General features: G+C 47.3%; 4 protein-coding genes across 7 annotated transcripts; 2 read left to right on the top strand and 2 right to left on the bottom strand.

The window, feature by feature from the left end:
• The first annotated feature begins 15 nt into the window (after positions 1 to 15).
• zgc:172121 (uncharacterized protein LOC337599 homolog) lies at positions 16 to 2216 on the top strand. The gene is made up of 7 exons (XM_061297147.1): positions 16 to 218; positions 460 to 527; positions 596 to 857; positions 1166 to 1327; positions 1384 to 1589; positions 1680 to 1759; positions 2015 to 2216. The coding sequence occupies exons 1-7, from the start codon at positions 120 to 122 to the stop codon at positions 2101 to 2103; spliced, it is 966 nt and encodes a 321-aa protein (XP_061153131.1). The 5' UTR covers positions 16 to 119; the 3' UTR covers positions 2104 to 2216.
• LOC133166822 (basic immunoglobulin-like variable motif-containing protein) lies at positions 1882 to 4826 on the bottom strand. The gene is made up of 9 exons (XM_061297128.1): positions 4596 to 4826; positions 3921 to 4360; positions 3703 to 3826; positions 3488 to 3583; positions 3306 to 3410; positions 3006 to 3233; positions 2823 to 2906; positions 2665 to 2761; positions 1882 to 2590 (listed from the first exon to the last, which is right to left on the bottom strand). Exons 2-9 carry the CDS (start codon positions 4342 to 4344, stop codon positions 2342 to 2344), a joined length of 1407 nt encoding a protein of 468 aa, XP_061153112.1. The 5' UTR covers positions 4345 to 4360; positions 4596 to 4826; the 3' UTR covers positions 1882 to 2341.
• On the top strand, positions 4784 to 7176 carry si:ch211-201h21.5 (uncharacterized protein LOC555526 homolog). 2 transcript variants are annotated; one of them, XM_061297142.1, is made up of 5 exons: positions 4784 to 5301; positions 5522 to 5707; positions 5772 to 5883; positions 6115 to 6251; positions 6384 to 7176. In XM_061297142.1, exons 1-5 carry the CDS (start codon positions 5119 to 5121, stop codon positions 6768 to 6770), a joined length of 1005 nt encoding a protein of 334 aa, XP_061153126.1. In that variant the 5' UTR covers positions 4784 to 5118; the 3' UTR covers positions 6771 to 7176. The 2 variants fall into 2 exon arrangements, with proteins under 2 accessions (XP_061153126.1, XP_061153125.1); XM_061297141.1 differs by having other exon boundaries at positions 5510 to 5707.
• On the bottom strand, positions 6984 to 21205 carry tmem131 (transmembrane protein 131). Of its 3 annotated transcripts, XM_061297069.1 has the most exons (41): positions 20861 to 21205; positions 18564 to 18625; positions 18308 to 18345; positions 16979 to 17068; positions 16346 to 16414; positions 15650 to 15770; positions 15461 to 15589; positions 15260 to 15382; positions 15079 to 15159; positions 14709 to 14868; positions 14575 to 14631; positions 14434 to 14495; positions 14238 to 14346; positions 14005 to 14113; positions 13790 to 13943; positions 13449 to 13619; positions 13229 to 13339; positions 12973 to 13107; positions 12794 to 12898; positions 12649 to 12735; positions 12414 to 12566; positions 12216 to 12291; positions 12016 to 12130; positions 11761 to 11899; positions 11573 to 11682; positions 11323 to 11395; positions 11098 to 11249; positions 10881 to 11023; positions 10612 to 10798; positions 10351 to 10536; positions 10126 to 10281; positions 9635 to 10062; positions 9339 to 9523; positions 9127 to 9257; positions 8900 to 9018; positions 8668 to 8814; positions 8302 to 8568; positions 8156 to 8237; positions 7984 to 8087; positions 7726 to 7877; positions 6984 to 7650 (listed from the first exon to the last, which is right to left on the bottom strand). In XM_061297069.1, exons 1-41 carry the CDS (start codon positions 20991 to 20993, stop codon positions 7393 to 7395), a joined length of 5469 nt encoding a protein of 1822 aa, XP_061153053.1. In that variant the 5' UTR covers positions 20994 to 21205; the 3' UTR covers positions 6984 to 7392. The 3 variants fall into 3 exon arrangements, with proteins under 3 accessions (XP_061153053.1, XP_061153054.1, XP_061153055.1); XM_061297070.1 differs by lacking the exon at positions 15079 to 15159; XM_061297071.1 differs by lacking the exon at positions 16979 to 17068.
• Between the last annotated feature and the right edge of the window lie 405 nt (positions 21206 to 21610).

Below are 21610 nucleotides of genomic sequence, written 5' to 3'. Positions count from 1 at the left end.
GTTAAATGTTCAAGTGACTTTAAACGCAACACTTGAACCTATTGAACCCGGAAGCACAACATTGACAGAAAACAGAAACTACTTTATACATTTTTTGATTCACGTAAACGTTGTTTTTAATGAATTTACGTGCTCGACTGAGAGATGACCATGAGAGAGTTTTGCTCTTGGACGGCGGATTAGCAACAGAATTGGAGGCACAAGGTGCACATTTACAGGTACAATATACCAAAGTACTACTTGGATGGTCATTTACAAGTACTACAATAACTGGGAAAATAATTAAATAACTTAATTTCCTCTGTTTTAAATATTTGTTTTATCAAATTTGTGGAAAAGATTAAAAATGACCAATTTAAATTGTGTATTAATTAAGATTTTTCTTTGCCACTCATTGTGACAATGCAGATGTAAAGTAAATAACAAACATGACAGCTGGACTTTTGCCCCATTGTCTAGGGAGATCCATTATGGAGTGCCAGGCTATTGCACACCAACCCCCAAGCCATCAAAGCTGCTCATCACAGGTATGTCTAAGCGTGAATACATCTGCATTACTCTGCTACTGGTTGACATCTACGTGATGCGTCATCAGCTTCCTCCTGAACGGTGCAGATGTAATCACCACTGCTACTTACCAAGCTAGCATCCAAGGCTTCGTCCAACACTTGGGAGTCAGCTTAGATACCGCCAGGGAATTGATGGCGTCCGGGCTTCATCTTGCTGTAGACGCAGCGATGACTTTTGGTTCTGGAAAGCGGGCAAGGGCTGTGGCGGCATCCGTGGGACCCTACGGCGCCTTTCTTTGTGACGGCTCTGAGTACAGTGGAAAATACGCTGATAAAATGAGCGTAGAGGTGAGATGCATAGGAAAAAAAAAAGCTGTGGTGTCCCTCAAGGCTTCATTCTTGGCCCCATGTTATTCTCCTATTAAAGATTACTCACATCCTCATATCAAATGAAAATCATGACTTGTAAAAAGGTCATTTGATCAATTTTAGAACATTGTAGTCATGATTGTTCTATGGATATACAGACAGTATGAAAAACAAATTCAAATTAATTTGAATGGTTTCTAACAACCGATGTAAACTGCCTTAAAAAATGGCTTACCTTACTCGATGACGACAGGAAGATCTTTAAACTTGATCCCCCGCATTCCAAGGAGTTGAAAGCTTGGCATCGGCCTCAGCTGGAATGTTTAGCAGCAGCGGGAGCAGACGTCCTCGCTTTGGAGACCATCCCAAGCATCAAAGAGGCGGCGGCATTGGCCGAGCTGCTTCGGGAATTCCCAAACTGCAACGCCTGGATTTCTTTCTCTTGCAAGGTAATGAGACTAATCACCGCGATTGGGTCAACCAAATTAATCCACCTTCCTGTCAGGACGGGGCGCATCTGTCAGACGGCAGCCCGCTGCTAGACGGCATCCGTGTGGCGAGCAGGTCCACGCAGGTGCTTGCTGTCGGGGTCAACTGTTGCCCTCCGGAGTTGGTGGAACCTCTACTGGATTCCGTCGCGGCCTTGAGGGGCCCCGATCTGAAATGGGTGGTGTACCCCAACAGCGGCGAGGACTGGGATGCTCAGCGGGGGTGAGTTGACAACAGCCACTGGTTGACATTAAAAAGTAGACGCAGCCTTAATTTGTCAAGTCAATTTTGGATTTGTACGTTTTGTTTAAGATGGCACAGCTCAGGGAAAACGTCAGCTACTTTACCGGCTCTAAGTGACACTTGGATCAAGCAAGGGGCTGCTTTGATCGGTAAGGTTACAATTTTTACTTCGGAAATTACACATCTGAATAAAGCCATTTTACGTTGGAGGTCTTCATATGTTATTTTTGTCCTCAATGTGAAGATGTAATAAAAATATACAGCCTAACTGTAAAATTGTTATATAGAATGTTTATTTACACACTGACTTCACTATCAAATCACTACATAAGAAAAAACTTTTTCACCACAGAACTGGATGAAATTTGACATCTCACATCGTTAAAATGTTTCTGTCCGGTCAGGTGGTTGCTGCCGCATTCGTCCAGAAGAAATTGGCGAGCTGAGACGACACTTACACCCAATGGAGAAGGAAGCGGACTTGGAAATCTAACACTAAAAACATCATTTCAAATGTATCGTTTTTAATTAATCGGGAAACGCAAACTGTTTTGGGCGTGACATCTATCTGGTTTGTACAAAGAATAAATTAAGCTCTGCATGTAACTAGCATTTGTTATGTATGAATTCGATGTCATTCGTGTTCATGAACTTCCAAATGTGTATTTCTTTGCCAGAGGAAATCGTTTTAGCCATCAGTTCGTCAGCCCTCACGTTTGTTGTCCTCGTGTTCAGTCGCCATTGTCCCCGTCGCTGTCAGGCAAGCTCTTCTGTTTGTTATCTGCTGTGTTGGACACGCGCCACCAGGGGGCGTCCTTCTGGCTGCCCGTGCTTTGCGAGCGTCCCAGCTGAGCAAGGCGCTTAGTTTCCTCAGCCTCACTGCCCGCATTCCGCAGGTTTTCCAGGTTGAGGGCCCAGGGGCCCAGTTTCTGCCAGTTGACCCGCTGGAAGGCCATGATGCAGTGCAGGTTGCCACCCACCTGTGAACCCACCGTGTGGGGTCATCAATCTATTTGCAAAACGCTGCACTCACTGATGTCAGAAAGTCGTATACTTTTTTGGTGGCGCGCCTCTGGATGCCCTTCTCCATGTGGCGGATGTCCAAATATTCCGGATTCTGGGTGTTGAGGTCGGTGACTATATCCGCCCACCTGCGCGAGAAGCTGTCTCGGTGAAGAGCCAAATGGAAGTGGGAGGAGCACAGAGGCTTACTTTTTACAGTGGATGGCTGCGTGCTTCCTGCTGGGTTCTCCGATCAGGATCCAGTGTTCCGTCTCGTTGGTGGGCAGAGGACCCCTGGCAAGTGCAACACAACGACCATATTTTATTGGAATATTCAAAAAAAAAAAAAGTGACCGGAATGTAGCTTAATGTAATGGATGGTCATTTCCTTACCGATATGCCTTGGCTGCTTTGAGGGGCGTGGCCTCAAATCCGAGGGGGCAGCAGTAATGGTTCTGGCAGTGGTAGACGTAAGCCATGGTGTCGTCCCTCAGACCCAGCATCAGCTTGGCCAAGGCTCCCTCCGCCGTCTCTCCCGCAGTCTTGTGTTTCCCGTGCGGCTTGTACAGGATGTACGAGCAGCCTCGCACGTGGAAGTGGTCGTTGATTTGCCGGAACCACCTTGGGAGGGGGCGAAAGAGCCAAGTGTCGCCATCTTGTGGCACTTATTACAAGTCTGTTATGCCCGCTTACCGCATGAGGGTGGCGTTGCCCGTGAAGGGCCCGAACTTGATGTCATCGAAGGGCGGCTGGTAGCCCAAGATGTGGAGCGCCTCCTCCTGGGAGATGGGCGGCAGACTGGCAAGGAAAGGCAAAGTCACCAGGCGACATTTTGTGCGTGACGACGCCAAGAAGCGGACGGCAGTGGGCTTCACCTTCCTGCGCCTAATGTGCTATACAGGAAGTTCCAGCAGGACACCAGCGACGAGATCCCGCACGACGTCTTGTACTGAGGCCGGCTAATGCAATACCTGGCAACAAAACAAAACACTTATAAAAGACACCCTTGGCCTATTTTAATAGCATTTGTGCATTTAATAGCAAGGCGCCACTGTATATAAACCCCGGTATACAATATGGATGAAGTCACCATCTTCGGAGGTCGAGAACTTTCCTCTGCTTGACATCTTCCAGCGTGGGGTGAGGCAGCATGTCCTGAAGGTTCCGGCTAGCTCGGTCTGACTTCATTTTCTTGCTGCTGCACTTCATCACGCCTTGAGAGGAATACAAAAACCAAATTGATCAAATAAATCAAATGTGATGTAAAATAGTCAAATGTAGCAATAATGACTTTTTCTGTCATCTTACCCTTCCTGATTTTGCGCGTGAGAACCGCCTTGAAGTCAGTGGTGTCGATCTCCCACGCCAGCGTAGTCTTGGCATCCACGCCGCCCGTCAGATCTTCCATGTCGCAATCGCTGTCGGAAACCACGCAGGCCTCCGCTGACTGGAAGTCTCGGGCGCCATTGTCCCCGTCGTCTTGCTTTCTCACCGCCCGGTTGAGCAGTGCGTAGTCGGAACAAACAGTGTAGAACTTCTCCCGGGAGTGCGTGACCGGGAAGGCGCGGGGCAGCTGGAGCTCGCCACTGGACGCCCGCCGGCTTATGCCAGCAGAGGCGTCCCAGGCCAGGGAGCCAAGTAGGCGGCGGTCCTCTTCTTCCCTGGCCACAGTCTGTCTTTGCATACTTGCCGCTTCTGACACACCCACCGCAGCTTCTGACGTGTTTAACATGGATGACTCACTTCTCCTGAGAAGCAATTGAGTTATTTTTTCAGATTCCTTTTGGTAAAAATTTCCTAAACATTGTTTTGCCAAGAAAGAAAATCAACAATTATGGGCAATGCACTTCAACATCGTTTCCTTATATTCAACTGCAATGTTAGCATATATCGTACATTCCATTGAGCGAGACTTACGCTGTGCAATAAATACAAAAAAAAACAATATTCATAGGAACACAACTACAAAGGACCCCATTTTACCTGAGGATTCGATGAAGGCAGCAGGCTATACATCAGTTTGGAAAGCAGGTGCAGGAGCTTTGCTACGTTCGCTATAAATAGTACTCTCATAAGGTTACTTTTTAGCGTTTAATTTTTTTAAAAGAGCTGTGATAAGATTAGCATCTTAGCATTAGCTTGCTTAGACGTCAAGTCGTCAATTAACGCTCGATGCGGTTTACTTCCGGATTAGCCGAACCGGAAAGAACCATTATCGGAAATAGGGGTCTTCAAGATTTTAACCAAAGAAAGGACTGTATTACAAATACACCCACGCGGTGATTAAGGTTAACGGACTAAGTTATTAATAGCACGTTTGTTTTTGAAGTATTTAGTAACATTTTGAGGATTTAATAGCTCTGCCATATTCCACTCATTTGAATGATTCTGCCACTACGAGCCAATCAAACGCGACTGCGGTCTCGCCTCCTGTGGAAAGTTCAAACTCCACTCGGAAAAGTGGGACTTCTCCGCTTGGAAAGTGACACTTCATATTTAAGCAAAGATGTCCCAGAAACTTCTCGTCATCGACACGGACTGCGGAATCGACGACGCCCAGGCCATCCTAGTGGCATTGGCAGCAACGCACGTCCGCGTCCTGGCAGCCACCTGCGTATTTGGCAACGCATCCGTGGACGACGTGTGCCAGAATGTATTGAAGGTGTTTGAAGTGGCGCAGCGCGAGCAGGTAAAATCGGATTTATACTGGATTTATGGATGGCTGCAGAAAAAAACATTTTAAAGAAAGGTTGCAAAGTGCACAGTCATGCATGCATTTAACCATTCACAGTTTATAGTTTGGTTATTTGGGAGGTGGTTGTCAAGAATAGCTGGTTTGGGTGGTTGGCGGGGAAATGTCTTGGAACATCTCACAAGTTCTTGTCACCCTCATGCAGTTTTTCACCCAGGAGATCCCGGTGTTCCGAGGCTCCGCCGGGCCCTTGCTCGGAACCACCGCCTCCGCACATGACCACTTTGGCACAGATGGCCTCGGGGACGTTTTGGAGAATAGAGACCCACGATGGGAGGAGAAAATCCAGAAGGAACACGCGGTGAACGCCATGCTTCGCCTGGTGGCCGAGAATCCCAAACAGGTGAGTATGTGCAGCCCGTCTTTGACCTCAGTTATTGGCATCAAGTGTGGCTTGGCGGCCGCAGGTGACACTGGTGGCCCTGGGTCCCCTCACCAACCTGGCGCTGGCTGTTAAGATGGACCCAAGCTTCCCTGGAAAGCTGAAAGAACTTTATATCATGGGCGGCAACATGGAAGGTAATTCAATATTCAAGGGCCTTCTTCAACAGGACTCACCTAGTTGTCCCTACAGGTTGATCAACAATGGTGGTGAGGAAAAATAAAACCAGGCTGTCTCATCTACCTACCAAACAAACATGATAAAACATGTCCGATGTCCTGAAAGCACCCTAAAACGTCAATACTGGACTTGTGGACCAGGGAGCCATAAATTCATTTTTTTGTGTGTTTCTGTGTGAATGAATGCAGGCAAAGGAAACATGTCCCTGTGTGCAGAGTTCAACTTCGCCATGGACCCTGAAGCTGCTTACGTGGTTCTCGAGGAGTACTTATGCCCAACCTACTTGGCGACGTATGAATACGCCTGCAAGAACTTTTTGTCGTGGGTAAGACGTGCTAGTCTTAAAAAATCAATTTGTTGGCTCTTACAAAAATTAGTCCCGACGAAATAATTTGAGAAAAATACAAATATTGCCTCACCCATTAATGACTCGCCCGAGTTATTTTCTTTCATGAAGGAATTCTTTGAGGAGCTGACGAGCCAGGACACAGCAGCGTCCCGCTTTATGAAGACCATCACATCCCGCTGCTGGGCCTTCTCCCCGGAGATCCGAAGCAAGCAGCGTGGCGGTTACTTCGAGCCAGGCTTCGTCTCCTATGACTCGTACGCGGTGGCGGCCTGCGTGGACGCCGACGTGGTGGCTGAGTGTGTGCGCTGTCCGGTGCGTGTGGAGCTACAGGGCACCGTGTGTCGCGGCATGATGGTGCTGGACCGTGTGGGGAAGCTCAACAAGCAGCACAGCGTGACCGTATTCACTAAATGCCACAAGGACAAGTTGGCGCAGATGCTTCTCATGTCGGTCGGGCATCCCTCAGGGACGCTGGAAAATAAACACCCTGATTAATTCAACTAATAATCAATACATTAGAAGAAAATGTCAATACCGTACTGTATAAAAACAAGTCATTTTTGCTTTTTTGATATTGTGGTGGTACTTTTGTGTACCTTTGCCACCAAGGGGCAGAATAATACAGTTTAAAAAACAGTAAATGTACCTTCAACTTGGACATCTAAGTTCATTCAAGACATATGACAGCAAAAAAAATAATGCACAAAATTGTGCTGAAATCCTTTATTGGAATTTGGTGACAAATAGAGGCCTGGTATAATTCAAACTGAAGTACTTTTTGGACTTTTAAAACGGGGGAAAACATTTCTTGAAATGTCCATTCGTAGTCAAGGTTGCTGTCAAATTAGTGCGCTTGACTGAAAGTCCGTTTAAACCAATTGTAATAAAACTCTGAAAAATGTTCCTTTTTTTAATACTGAAATTCAGTACCAGCCCGTCACATCTCATTTTAGAGGGGCAGAGGAGCTGCGCCTCTGTTAAAAGAAATAAAAGTGTCAGCCCCCATGAATAAAAAGCAGTGGGAAATCCAACACAAAAAGGAAGGTGAATCATTTAAATCCTTCCCGTCACATTTGAGAAAAAATTCTGATCGGCTGGTCGCCTTTAAGTGCCGTTTTTAATTGTTGTCCTCCGAGGAACTGGGCCAGGGCTCGGAGCTGCGCCGGCTGAGCGTGGGCCGCCACATGCTCCATGGGTTGTACGTGCGGCTTATGTCGGCCGGGGGCGGCGGCGGCGGCTCCAGGGGGTCCGTCATGGTGGGCGGATTGGCGGCGGGGGAGTAGGGGTGCAGCGACGACTCGGTGCTCGCCGACCAAATGGAGTTGCCGAAGGCGGCGCTGGCGGACCACGGGTTGTGGCTGCTCCCCAGGAGTGACTGAGATGCAAACACCCCAAAAGAAAAACAAAAATGAACTTACTGCGTGACAGCAGCGGACAAGAAGCGTCTTACTGAGGTGGGCACGGTGGGCGAGCTGGAGCTGCTGGGCCAGGAGTGCAGGGGGTCCGGGCTAGGTATGTCCCAGATGGACGATGGCACCGTGGTGAAGTCGGGCCAACTCAGTTGAGGCTCCGATGGCTTCTGGAGGCCCATTCCGCTGAAAACTGAGAAACAAAGTTTTCTTTATAAAAAAATACTTTCCTGTAAACACTTAACTCTAAAAAAAAAATGATTCTTATTACTGATTAATTTTCTTAGCAATATATTTACCTCCTGTCAGGTTGAAGGAGTTGTTAGGCCCAAAAGCAGAGAAGGAGTTGGTGGAATTGAAGTTCGGACTGCTGGCTGTGTCGATGGCACTCCACAACCCTGAGCTGCAACACAAAAAAAAAAACATACATTTTGGGATTTTTTGCATATTTGTTATTACTGTCGTGAGTACCTGTCTGAACTGTCACTCTCTCCTGACATCGTGTGTGCCAGACTCCTTGAATGGCCTTCGAGCCTGCCCGGTCCAGAACCACCTGAAGCCACAGAAGAACTTTCAACTCCCTGTGGTGCACGCACAAAGCCATCCCATACTCTTACCTGGACTCTTGTCGTAACCACCGGCAACAGCGGCAAAGGTGGGGGTTCCGTTCTTGCCGGTGAGCGGCGTGGTGCAGGAAGCTTTGCTTCCTGGAGCTTTATTGTGGTTCACGTCGCTGTTGCTGTTGAGGACGCTGCTGTAACTGCCGCGCGTCAGCAGACTGGGGGAGATGGGCGGAGGTGAGCAAGGTCTCGCCGTGGACGATCGCTTGAGGAAGGGGTCCGCGTTTAACGTCTGCAGGGAGATCTGCTGCAGGCTGTCTGCTTCTACGCATTCAACGAGACGTAGAACACCGCTCGTTTAAACATCTCAATTACACAGAATCGCGAGCCCAAAAAAGTTGAGCGCTCCGAAGGGGTACTTACGGACGCTGTTTTTGCAGATGGGGATGTCCCACTCGGGGGCCGCAAACTCTTTCTCGCCCTCGGAGCCGCTGCTGTGTCCGGGCTCCTGAACCGAGTCGGACAGTAGCTTGAGCAGCTGAGATCGACCGTCCTCCTGCTTGGGTTCGACTGTGGAGGGGGGGGGGGGGGGGGGTGTCAAACGACTTGAAGATGATAACATCGTAAGACGAGATCACGCTCGGAGAGGACTCACGTTGAGGACTTTGTGGCGGTTTTGTCTTAGGGGGGCTGCTGACGGGTTGGGGCGGTTTGGACGTGGAGGACTTGCGCTGTTTGTTCTCCTGCGGCGGCAAGTACGGCAACTCCAGGGAACTGCCGATACAAGTCGTTGTCATGACCTTTGACTCCCTGAAATGTGTTTCTTGGTCTCTTCGGAGCAGTTAACAGTCTAGCAACTACATCCAGCGATACAACACTGACCTGGCTTTTTCAACTGGGACTTCCTTTTTCGAAGCTCCATGCTTCTTGGGTTTCTGTTTCACGAGGAAACTTGTACCTTCTTTTTCTTCTTTTGGCTGACTGCCTGTCCTTCCTTTCTTTTTCAGTGGTTCCTGGTGAGAAAGCCACTCGGGTTTCATTGATAACATTGTGCATGCTCAAAATGTGCCAAGGAGATTTTTTTTTTTTGTTACCTCTTTGACACTGCTCTCCATGTCTGGGTTTGATGTTTCCGTGGTGGTGGAGGAGCTGTCGTCGTTGTCGGCCAAGTTGTCCTTTAGCTCATCGCCCGGGGTTTTGACTGTTGATTTCTTGACTCTCTCTTCTTTCTTCCGCTGCACTTTTGTTTTGCCCCGGAGTTTCCCTTTGGATTCCAATGCTGGAGAAACCAAAGCGCCCGATTACTTTTTCCAAAATTGCAACCGGACTCTGATTTTAATGTCATAATATTCCGACTAAGCCTACGTTGGGGACAGTAAAAACAAAGCACCTTTGTTGAGAAGAGACTGAGAACTCTGGTCCTGTAGCGTTTCAACGAGAGAGTCTGGGCGCTGGCGATCTGTGTCCATGGTGTTGACCAGGTTGGTGTATTCCGTGTCAAAGGTGGCGGTGCTCCTTTGCGGCGGCGACGCGGACGCAGCTAAACTTGGCTCCGGTTTGGGGCTGCGAGCTTTGCGGTTGGCGAGCTGGCAGTCGGAAGATGGGGAGGCTCCTTCCTGGACCGAGGTGCCGCTCCCCCCTTTGGGCAGATGCGCGGAGGAAGAGGCTGGCGTCGACATAGACGGGCGGCCCAAGCTGATCCTGGAACGCTTGTCTTGGACGTCAGAATCGGACGACGTCCGGCTGTTGCTGTGTCGGCCTCCGCGCGTCGCTCCGTTGGTGGACGCGTATAACCCCCTGGAGTTCTGAGATGTGTGACTAAAACATGGACGTGGTCACACATTAAGAGTTCTTAATCCACATTTTTCCTTTGTCACTCACTTTGAATCACTGTGCAGCTGGACTATGTCTCTGAGATTAAAGGGCCTCCCCGTCTCCAAGGAACAGTTGGGCTCGACGGCTACGTGCCTCTTGAAGGGCTCCCAGATGCTCTGCGCCTCCAAGTAGGCCGTGCCGAGCACCAAGACAAACATTGAACTGCAGGACGATTATGAAGAATGAATGTCGCGAGGAGATTTTTTTCCACAGTGCGCGTGCCGACATCACCTCATGACGATGGACACGATGAGGCAGAGCTCCATCTCCCAGGAGGGCCTGGGTAGGGCCTCGGCGCACGTCGCCAAAATGTGGTATGGCAGCGAGGCGTTCATCACAAAGATGAACTCCGAGCCGCTGCACGTGACCAGCTTGAGCTCGCGGATGACTCGCGACGCGGTGAAGTCTGGTGTAAATCTAGCAGGAGGAGGATAACATCAGATGGGGATACATTTTGGATCTTTTGCAACTTGCGAGTGGTGCGCCACTCACAATATGATGAGGTCTTCCCACGCGTTGGGTTGAAGTATTAACTCTTGACAGTTGACGATTTTGAATCCGAATCCTTGGCAGGCTTCCCCGTTGATCTCCATCGAGCGGATGGTGATGGGGAGCAGACCCGTGTTCTCCACGCGGAATGTTTTCTTAAGCGTGAAGTTTGGATCCCTGGTTCTTTTTTCTGAAATCAAACAAGAGTCCAGTTAGCGGGGATTTCGATACGAGTGGTTTGGTACTTTTTGCACAACTTGCTAGTAACCCACTGTCTGTGCAATCTCTCAGTATCGCTTCCGTCATCTTGAACCTCAACGAGGCGCCGTTGCCCGGAGGCTTCCCTGCGACTTTGAGGCTTTCGGTGGCGCCGTGGCCGTGCAGGACGATGGTCTCTATCACAGTCAGATTATTCCTGAAAAACCAGACAGGAGAGATTAGAAACACAATCAGGTGGAGAGATTCGTGTTTGCAAGCTGAGACCTTTACCTGACTATGAGCAAGGAGGAGACGCTGTGGTTGCGGACTGGCGTGAATCTGATGTTCAACGACTTCTCCTCCCCGGGCATCAGGACCAGGTTGTACACGAAAGGTCGACTGGAACCCTCCGCAAAGCCGTTGACGCTCTTGACTGCAGTCGTCTGGCAAGCGGACAGAAATGCCAGTTGAGACAAAACGGGGTCACTGCGTGAGCTTATCTTCACAGGCGCTCACTTGGTTTCTTTGCACTTGGAACTCCATCGTGTTTGTGTCAATGTTGATGTTGGACAGGTTTTCTCGTTGCCATCTGAAAAACACGGACGAGGAGTGTGACACAAAGCAAGCCGCAGTGAACACGTCAACCAGAATGAAAACCTTCAATCAAAAAGATGGAAAATGTGGATGGAAAATCTCCTGGGTATCAGATGAGTGCCACCCAGAGGTAGCGGCGGGAAACCCTAAAAGGTTGCGAGTGACTTCCCACCTGTCTGCCAACTTTCCGGAAAAGATGGAGGGGTTGGGCAGCAGCGCCAGCGGGAGAATCTGAACGTAAACGGGAACGTCGGCTGGATTCTGCAGCTTTACCTCTCTTTCCTGAAGACGCGCGAGCAGCGGAAGAGACGTTTAAAACGACCTCAAGACATTTTCTGAAAGCGTTTGCAGGGCACGTACAGTTGAGTTGTTTGTGTTTGTCAGCGGAAAAGTTATGTGCCGCGACGAGTTGATCAGCGAGGGCCAGGTCAGCTGGGCTGTAATTTTAGCCTGGACATTTTTCTGGAGATCCGTGTTGACTTCAAACATGGCTTCAACTCTTCATTTGGTGAGAGAATGGAGGAAAAAAAAAAAGCATTCTGTAAGTTCTCTGTAAATAGTTCTGTCCACCCGCAGAGCCACTAATTTGCAAGACAAAAAGGTTAAATGGCTCACATGTGGCCCGAGCGCTCTTTCAACTCGTTCCATCGCCTGAGAAGTTTCTGGTGGAGATCCACATCGGCGTCCCAATTGTCCTCCTGCAGTGCCATCCCGTGAGGTTTTGACTCAGCTGTCAATCCAGAGGTTACGTCATTATTATTATTATTTTTTCAAGAGTCCCGCTGTGAGCGCTGCGATGACGTCACAACACTTACTTTTAAATACGAAAGGCAGCCCCACGTAGCAGTGATCGCCACACTCTAAACTGGCATCGAAATAAATATTTGCAACCTGCCAAGAGGCATGGGAGATCTGTTAGGTGCGACCATTTTTTTTTCCCCAGATGGAAGTAGCAATAAATGGGCAGAACAATAAAAACAAATACAGCGACTCAAAAAGCGATGACGCCTAACCTTGGATTTGCGCCTGGGCTCGAGCTCGTCCTTGTTGCTGCGCAGGCGCTTGTAATAAAAGCGAATGTCTTCGGTCAGCGAGCGAATCTGCTCTAGCTTCACTTTTTGTGAGAACGAGCTCCGGATACTGAAAATCTGGTGTACAATTTTGCCCTACAACAGAACAATAAAAACATTTGCGTGATCCCAGGAAATAGATGAAAGCATCATCAAATCCAAACGCCGTCTTACTTACTGGAAACGACTGAGGCAGGACAAGGTGACTGGGGAAGCTGGTTAATTCCCCCACGGCGATAAGAGCTTTCACGGGGATGGTTAATATCTGGGGGGACAAATGACGGGTTAAGTGTGAGCAGGTGAGTCGAGGTGGCGTGCTTTACCTCATAATCTGTGGTGATGTGGATGGCCCCGTCATACGCGCCTTCCAGTGACTTGGCCACCAGTGTCACGCGGAAGGCGGCGTAAAAGCCAGATGCTATTATGACCTAAAGAGCCAAAAACATGAGACATCAACAGGCAAATTCGTGTCCATGTATTTGAAATGAAATAAGTCTTTTACCGTTTTGTAATGCGACGCCGTCACGTTCTGCAAGTCCTTCAGGCGACTAGACGCCAACGTTGCGTTTCCCTTCTCGGCCTTGAGCAGCTCCACCGAGAGGCTGACGCCCGTCACCTGCCAGGACCGTATCTCCAACTGAGGGGGTTCAAAATCACTTTGTTTATACGCTTTGACGTGAATACATCCGGCACAAAAAGTAGATGTTGGAAAATATCCCATCAGTCGCACGGCGAATAAAATTGGTTGGAGCTTTCACCTCTATAGGGTTACTGTTGACCGCCACGAATATGATGCTGCTGGTGTCTGTGGCGCTGCGAACACCAAAGTCCAGTATGTTCTTCTTCAAGCTGGGCGGCAGCACATGAGGCTGGTGGGGGGCAGAAAACAAATATCACTTTTGATTAGCACTTTAATGGCCACACGAGGCTCCATTTTTTAATAATCCAGAAATAATACAGAGTATGTGAGACGTGTACCTCCAGAAAGCCCGTGTAGGCCCTGATAGGTAGGTGAAACTTTGATGCGTTGGTGATGAGCACCATGTTGCTGTCGATGTGAATGGACGGCCGGACCGGTTGGAACAGCAGCGAGAAGATGAAGCGCGACTCGTGTGAGGGGACCAGGGTGGGTGCGCTGAAGTTTTGTATCTAGAAGTGAAGGGGGGGGGGGTTGGGGTAATGTCAGTCAGATGTGGGTCAAGTGGACTCATTGATTAGTAAAAAAATCACCCTCAAAAAATAAATATTGAACTTGCTCTGTGTCAATCTGACCCAGACACATTATTGCTCTTCTTAAGGATCTTTTGTCGGGGACTCACGCTGAACATGGTTTTGGCCTCTTCGGGCAGCGTCACGGTATGTATCTGGATGGCAGCGTTGAAGGCGTTTGTGAGGAATATAGACCGGTCAACCGGGTCCACGGGGCTGTCGCCAATGTGGAACAACGTGGCCGTGTTGTCAAAGCCTAGATAGCTGAAGAGAGGACAGAAACTAAGTCGACGGCACACACGGCACACGGCAAAGTAAGACTTACCCTTCCAAAACGTCGGCCTGGTAGGGAATTTCTAGCTTGGCGTAGCTCTTCTCCTTGGCTTTCACGGTGATTTTCCCAACGAACTGATCCGATCGCCTGGCCCTGGAGGCTGCCGTGGGCAAGGAGAAAAAACAAGCGAGCGGAAACGTTCTTTGTTGACTGGTGAATCAATATTTTGCACAAAAGTATTTGTTCAGTAAGACAGATACTTTGCATACGCAGAGAGGACTTACCGTGAAAGCTAATAATTGCTACTTTGGTGTATCTGCTCTCTCCCGCTCTGAGAGTGATAGCTTTAAAGTCTATCGTGATGGCATCATTGGGCGGCGATGTGCGGATGCTCTGTGCGACAAGACACGTGTCAGTAAAGCATCTTTACGGACACGTGCGTTCCAAAGGCAAATAAAAATAAAAAAAAAGGCAACCCACTGTGATGGGCACGTCTTTTGATCCCGAATTTAAAAGGTACAAAGCCATCAGTTTTGGCCGATCTGGGTGGGGGGTGGAAAAAAAGGTGCCGTGAGTGTATGGGTGGGGTGGGGGAGGAACAAAAATATTCAGAACATGTACCTTGTGAGCGCAACGTGCCAAAGTGGAGCATCTCTGAGGAGGCGTAAATACCAGGCGCTGCACACAAACGTCAAACATGGAGGCTCTCGATGCGGTGCGTGTGCAAAAAAAAAATAAAAATAAACACAGCGCACCTGATGTGACCTCCACCTCTACAGGCAGGATGATATATTTTTCTTCATTGCCTTCATTGGGTGTGTTGGTTTTAATTCGAATGAAAGCCGTGTGGTTGTCCACGTCTCGGGACGAGAAGCTGGCTCTCATCACGGCCTTGGTCTCAAAGGGCGGGATCTCCTGAGGGGGGTAAGTAAGCACAGCGTAAAAAAAACAAAACACATTCTCACAAAAAGCTCCACAGGTTTTGTGACTTTCAATTGGACCGATTCCAAGCAAGCCTTTTTGAAGGTTAGTTGGCATCAAAGCAGTTTCGCTACCCAAACACGCTCTAAGGTGTCGCTACAACCACTTAAAAAATACCAACCACAAAACGTGCAAATGACGCACCCATAATTTCCCCGTGCCTCCCTGTTGGCCCGTAGGAAGTTCGAGATGTAGATCCCCTCCACTGGAATACATCTCAACCACCTCCAGGTGGCCGCGCACACAGCAAGCAAACCCATTTTAATAACCGTGGAATTGATATCTAAATTAAAATTTCTTTTTTAAAAAATCTCAGTTTGGTTACCTTGAGTGGTTCACTGTAGGGATTGTGGATGTTTATTAGCGGCGAGAAGCTGCTGTTTACTGGGACTCGAGCCCCAATGAAGGGGCGGAGCCTGTACGGGTTTGGAATGCCCACTCCAAAAACCTTCAGAGAAGAGTTGGGGGGGGAGGATCAGCAAAGTCAAATGAACGACTCGCAACTTTCCGTGCACTTTTTGGTTACCTGGTATGTAAACGTTCCGTGATGTGACGTATTAATAAATAAAGTGTTTTCTACATTCCCGACGACTCGCGGGAGGAACACGACGTCGAATGACGTGTTGCCTCCTGGCGGGACTTTCTGTGGATGAAACTACATTGATTGAAGCAACATAGTAATTAAAAAGAAAAAAAAAGTCAAAGATATACTTACCCCTTTCAGGAAAAAGGAGGCGTGAAAATGCGCCGTCGTCGCTGATATTGATATCAAACTAATTTCTTCTAGGCTAGGATTATGTAAATAAACTTTTTCCATTTTTGGCATCCCCACAGGCCTGCCAATGAGAGAAAAACAAAGATTAGACTGAGAGCAAATTAAACACGCATACAATATTGCCAGTCAGAGTGAAAACCAAAATGCCTAATTTGGTTTCCCATGAGATAGACATTGTTTTGCTCCAACATAATTTAGAGTTGAGAAACGGGTGTGGCACGTCATTGAAGTCATTTTAGGTCATCTTATTTACCGGCTGTCTGAACTTTATGTAAGCCGGAGTGACGATAGCTAGTGACAGGCTACTTTGGTGGAATAGGAACAACCGTCCAAATTGCGACATCATTTTTTTTTTTTTTTAAATTAGATAACCAAGATTTTTTTTCTAGGATGATGTGTTCATGGAATTTCAAATCTTTAACTCGCTCGTACTGCTGTTTATTAAAACAAAAAAGGGAGACGTCTGGCCAACTTGCCAACTGACCTTATTTGCATGTCTGTGACATGCTGTCAAAGAACGAAGGGCGTGCCAATGCCGAGCAAAGGTGAAACGAGGCTACGTTTTCTAGTGATTGTCCCCGAGCCGCCCGGCGATCGTGACTGAGTGCGTGAATGCGACGGGAGTCGAAAACTCACTGTTTGAGAAAGTCCGACATTGGAGGTTCAAAGCGTATGGGTCGGCAGCTGCCTCTGTGCGGGGCTGTGCTGTTTTGGGGAACAGAGAGATGTGACGGGAGCGGGGAAAGATTGGGGGAAAACAGCAGCCGTTCATATCAATGCAGTCTTGGAAAAAAAAAAAAAAAAAAACCCGCACGGGGCTTTCGTCGCACGGGAAATAAAGTCACGCGACTCTCCTAAACACCGCCCTATCAATGGATGCGGCTTACCTGTCGTCGAGGACGCGGGTACAATAACTCGCCTAGCCTGTTGGGCGACAGTTGGATCTTCAACAGACCGGTCGGTTCCTCTCGGATGGACAATGCCATCATAGGCAATATGGGATCAACGGAGGTGTGGCACATTTCATTGCCGCTTCATTTTATTTTTTTTTAAACAACAGGCTGCTAAAACAACAAGCTGTATGGCCATTTTGGCTAATCAAAGAAGGGGGATAGTTATGATAGACTCGTTAGACTTCATCCAAAAGGAGAAACTGATTTTAGACAAGTGTAGCAATTTCAAAGTCAACTTTCCAGTACACTGCGCCTCTCAACTTTTTTGCGCTAGATGTTCTGGAAGATGGCCATTTGGATTTTGGTAGACACCAACCTCTTTTTCGGTGGACAAGCCTGGCAGCCCCGCCTCCAAAGATTGGGAGTAGGTTTCGAACTTGGCTCCGGGGGTTTCCGGCAGGCGGCCCTAAAGTACCAGGACATTTGTTGTCGGTCTTTTGCCTAATCCTAGCTCGTGAAACCGTCAAAGCAAACATCACTCGCGCTTAAAGGCCGAGCAAGGAAAAAGGCGTCTCAGACATTTTGATTAGGTGGCCTGATTTAAAATATCAATCATTTTCTTCAATGGAAACCAGCAGCTTCACACTCTTGCCAGACAATCAAACTCGGATCAGTTTCATTTACTAGCAGCAGACAATGACTGGGGGCGGCGTTCTCCATTGACGGCGCTCCCGAGGGATGGGATGATGTTCCACCTCCGGAGGCGCACGCACACAAAAACACACGAGACAAGTGTGTGTGATCTCAATCGGGTTCTGAAGAATCACAAAGTGCCACCACGGCTGTGAATTGCGTTGAGCTTGGTGCCGCCGAGCTAACGTGTAGTAATCGGAGAAGCCGGTGCTCAAAGGAGGGGCGGTGGCGTTGTGGAGGGGGGGGGGGGGGGGGAGCATTTTAGGAGGACTATGATCTGCACGTTGCAGGTTAACTGGGTTACTCGAATGCATCTCAAGGGAGGAGCACAGGCCTCTGGCAAAGTCAATGAGTTTGGTGCGACTGAGCCTTGGAACATTTTTTTTTTTTTTGTGGTTGCTTTTGTGCCCTTTGAGCTTGCACCTTGCCTAGCTTCTGCTTTTGCATTCAAGCGGACAATCAAAAAAAAAAAAAAAGACCACAATCCTTTGCTTCCATCCACATCTGCTCATTCTCTCCATAGACTTTTTTTTGCAAAACGCTTCGACAGCCATGAAAACACTTGACGCGCGCCTTAGCAATGCTTTCAAAACCAAGAGTTCCGGATATGACTCAATGAATAAGCGAAAGAAAATTTAACTTGTCCTTCAACCCATATTCCGTCCAAATATGTGCCAAATTCTTAAGTTGGGCTGGCGACAAGACAAGCAGCCCACGCAGACAACAATCTCCCGAGTGGAGGGCACGCCCGCAACATAGCAGATAATGATTAACAAGCACCTCAGTGTGAGAGATATTTCCTTTCCCTTCAAGGAGAGACAGAGAAAAAGAAAAACCTTTTCCTCTCCCACAGTGAGGGGAAGATAACCCATAACGGATCAGAACACTGTGTAGTCAAGTCTCCTTGCTCGTGCCCACTAGACTAAACACAGTGTCGCGTCCAATCGCTACTTTACAAAGTCCTGAATTAATGTTCCAAATATGTTATGTGGTGGCGCACATTTTTACGTACCTTCGTTGATATAAATCATAATCGATGTTGGAGTCAGCCTGCAAAAAGACGGGTGCAGTCAGTAAAACGACATCAGCGGAAGACATTGCTATCGATCACGCGTGGACGAATCCCGCAAAGGGGATCTCAGCGTCAACTTTATGGACAGCACGGTGCACTAGTGGTGAGCACGTCTGCCTCGCAGTCTTCATGCAGCTTTTTATCCTTTCTCAACTTAATTAGCATTCAATTTATGGTGCGTTAGCTGACGGCTTACCGGTAAAGTTTCTCCATCACCGAAATTTAGAACTTCAAGTACTCTGTCACACTGAATGAACGCTGTGGGGAAGGAAAAAAAAATGCAGATGAACATGACAAAATATCTTCCAAGAATATTTTTGTTTCCTGTCTAATATCTGTGCGAGACATTTTTTGTAATACTTTCCAATACTTTGTATTCTTATTGTCCCCCTAATGCCTTTTCTTCCTCCCCTTTGCTGCAATATTTATTATTCTTTCTTTCCTGTTGTTATCATTGTGACTAAGGATAAAAAACGCTCACACGGCGAGGGGATTTTCATCCAGTCCTTAATTTGGGTTCGTTTTGCTCAACTCGACAGAGAACATCAGTTTGTTATTTGGCATAAATCCCAACAAGTGTTTGACTTTACAAATACTTTCGTCAAAAGTTGCAATTCAAAAACAACATTATGAACCATTTAGATAAGTGTTCCGCACAATTACCTTGACAGACATCGCCGACGTTTGATGCCGGCGTTATTTCTAAGTGAAGCGCGGATAAACGCGATGCCGCTCGGGATTTACGAGGCTTTTCGCCCGCATCACCCGACACCCGTCGACATGGGATCGCGCGTTGGCGTTTTCGTCCCGACAAAAGCAGATCGTGGTTATTATCGTCGGAGGCAAACGCTGACACACAACGGATATATTGAATCAACACGTGAAGGCGAGAGTGCGAACTGTCAATTAAAGCGGCTTAACGCGGCTGAAAATAATCCCCTCTGTGCAAACATGTCACAGCTCCATTAGCTTATGTGAAACAGATACCTCACGCTTATTTGGGGTTGCGCCACAGACAATGTGTTTCAGCACATTTTGACTTACGCAAGCCTTCTTTAAAAAAAAAATTTTTTGCTTATTGTCAGTGGCATTGCGCAAGACAAAAAAGGGTCAATACCTTGGAGTACAAGCCAAACGGGGCTCGATATAACAGCCACAAGTTACAAAATTGGAAATTAAGTTTGTCATTTTGCCCAAAAAAATTGAGTTCTAGTAGTGTCCCACCAATTTATTTAAGGACAATCCCGATTTCGATATTTGGCAGGATAAAATTACAATCACTGATTAATCGACCAATCAGTTTAAAATATATACACGATAAATTCAATAACTTATTTTTGGTACTAGAATTACAAGCAAAATATTTGACTGATTTACATTGTTCATCTTTACAACAAAATCAGTTTCACCTTTAATTACGTCGTAATCCAATTCTAAATTCAACAAAATCTCAGAAAGAATACAACTAAAGCCACACAAATCTTTAGTGTTTGATATCAAATAAAGGTAACTTTTGCGAACTTGAACCTAAGGCAAACATAGTTGAATGACTAAAGTTCTACAATTCAGAAGTGGACCAACATTTTGAGAAATGCCTTGTCTAAAATTGAGCAAGTTTGTGGCGTCAAACTTGTACAGAAATACAGTGGACCTTCTTCAATTTAATGTCCCTAAAATTGTACATTCCAAAATTGGGGGAAAATACATCTCCCAACTCCTGGTTACCAAAGTTACCTACAGAAAATTTGAATCTTGAATAATACTGTAATTTGTTTGCAATACAATCAAAACTTTGATTTCAAAGGAGGCGTCTGTGACACGTCACACGGCGTGTGTACTAAAGTCAGTCAAAACAAAACATTTGCTTTGCTTTGCTAAGACACGACGTTTTGTACACGCTCGTCTTTGTGGTTATGAAATGGAATTACAGTAAAGACAAAGCATCTTAGTGTACTTCAGCCTTTCACAAAGTGAAACTGAAGTTATTCTGTACTCTTTAAGTCACGTCACAACGTCAGTGTCCTTTAGTGAAGTTTTCTGGTAAACAAAAGTTGCAGCAAAGTGGCGGCGGGGGGCTCGCCCTGACAGGGGGCAGCTGTCCACTGGTTGTGGATCACCATGACCTGCCAAGAGTCCAGACACCCGATACGGGAGCAGATATGACGACACGGCTGTCATTTCTGCCTTCACTTCTCGAGCACAGTATCCAAGCCGGGCCACGTTTACAAACTTTAACCCGGGCCACCTGACTTACCCTGGAGGTAGCACGGCGATGCTAACCAGCTCAGCTATTAAATGCCACAACCGCGTCGTCGCGTCACGTCAACAAACATTGAAAACAGGTTGCTGACGTCATTGCGGTAAACTGAAAAGTCAGCATTGATTTAACTTCTTGGCTTCTTAATAGATTTAAAAGAAAATGTCCACGGAAGTTACGCTAGCTCACTTGAGCTTCGCGAACCCGCCCCCCCCCCCCTTCTTTTTGATACAAACCTTGTCTATTCGCCCGTGCCATGTGGATAAAAGCAATAAATAATATCCTCAAGAGTCCCAGATACGGCAGCGTTCTCCTGTACGAAAAATGGCGAGAAGTCCAGCGGGCTCGCTCGTTCTGGCCCACCGCCATGCCTTCCAGTAGTCGAGACAGCTCTACGTTCTTCTCTTCTTTCACTTCAGCTGGGACAACCGTGCGAGAGTGATGACCTGCCCGTGGAAAGTTCCTCGGACTCTGTCAATCATAGCCGTCGTCGCGGTGTGTGCTGCTAAGCGTACAGTTGTGGACGTACATTAGCCTCTCCTCTCTGGCTACAGGGCTTTCTTCTTCTATTGCAAGGGTGACGTTTCAAAGGTGCGAACGAAACGTTCCCTGTGACGTGGATTGGCGGGTGCTGCCCCCTGCAGATTTGGAGGGGCTCAAGGGCACGCGTGGGACAAATGTTTAGTCGAATTATGTAAAACGAATCATATAAATTTAATGAAAATATTCATTGTTTACACTATTTAAAAGAAATGAAAAAAAACTGTTATTTACTACAAGCAATAAAAGCGACTTGTTTTCTCTATTATCAGTACAACCAGGTAACAATTTCTTGTTTAAACAAAAATATTTAAACGTGAACGTAATTCCTAAGGATTCATACTTTTAACTCGAAAATTCCTCAAAGAAATCTGTAAAAAAAATACATACATTTGATGACTTATTTTATTCTAGCCTATATCAAAGCAAATTAATTACCATTATTA

The sequence above is a fragment of the Syngnathus typhle genome, linkage group LG14 (assembly GCF_033458585.1).
Source record: "Syngnathus typhle isolate RoL2023-S1 ecotype Sweden linkage group LG14, RoL_Styp_1.0, whole genome shotgun sequence".
In the NCBI taxonomy this organism is placed as follows: Eukaryota; Metazoa; Chordata; class Actinopteri; order Syngnathiformes; family Syngnathidae; genus Syngnathus; species Syngnathus typhle.
The sequence above is the reverse complement of the archived record's forward strand: the minus strand, read 5'-3'. Positions and strand labels throughout refer to the sequence as shown.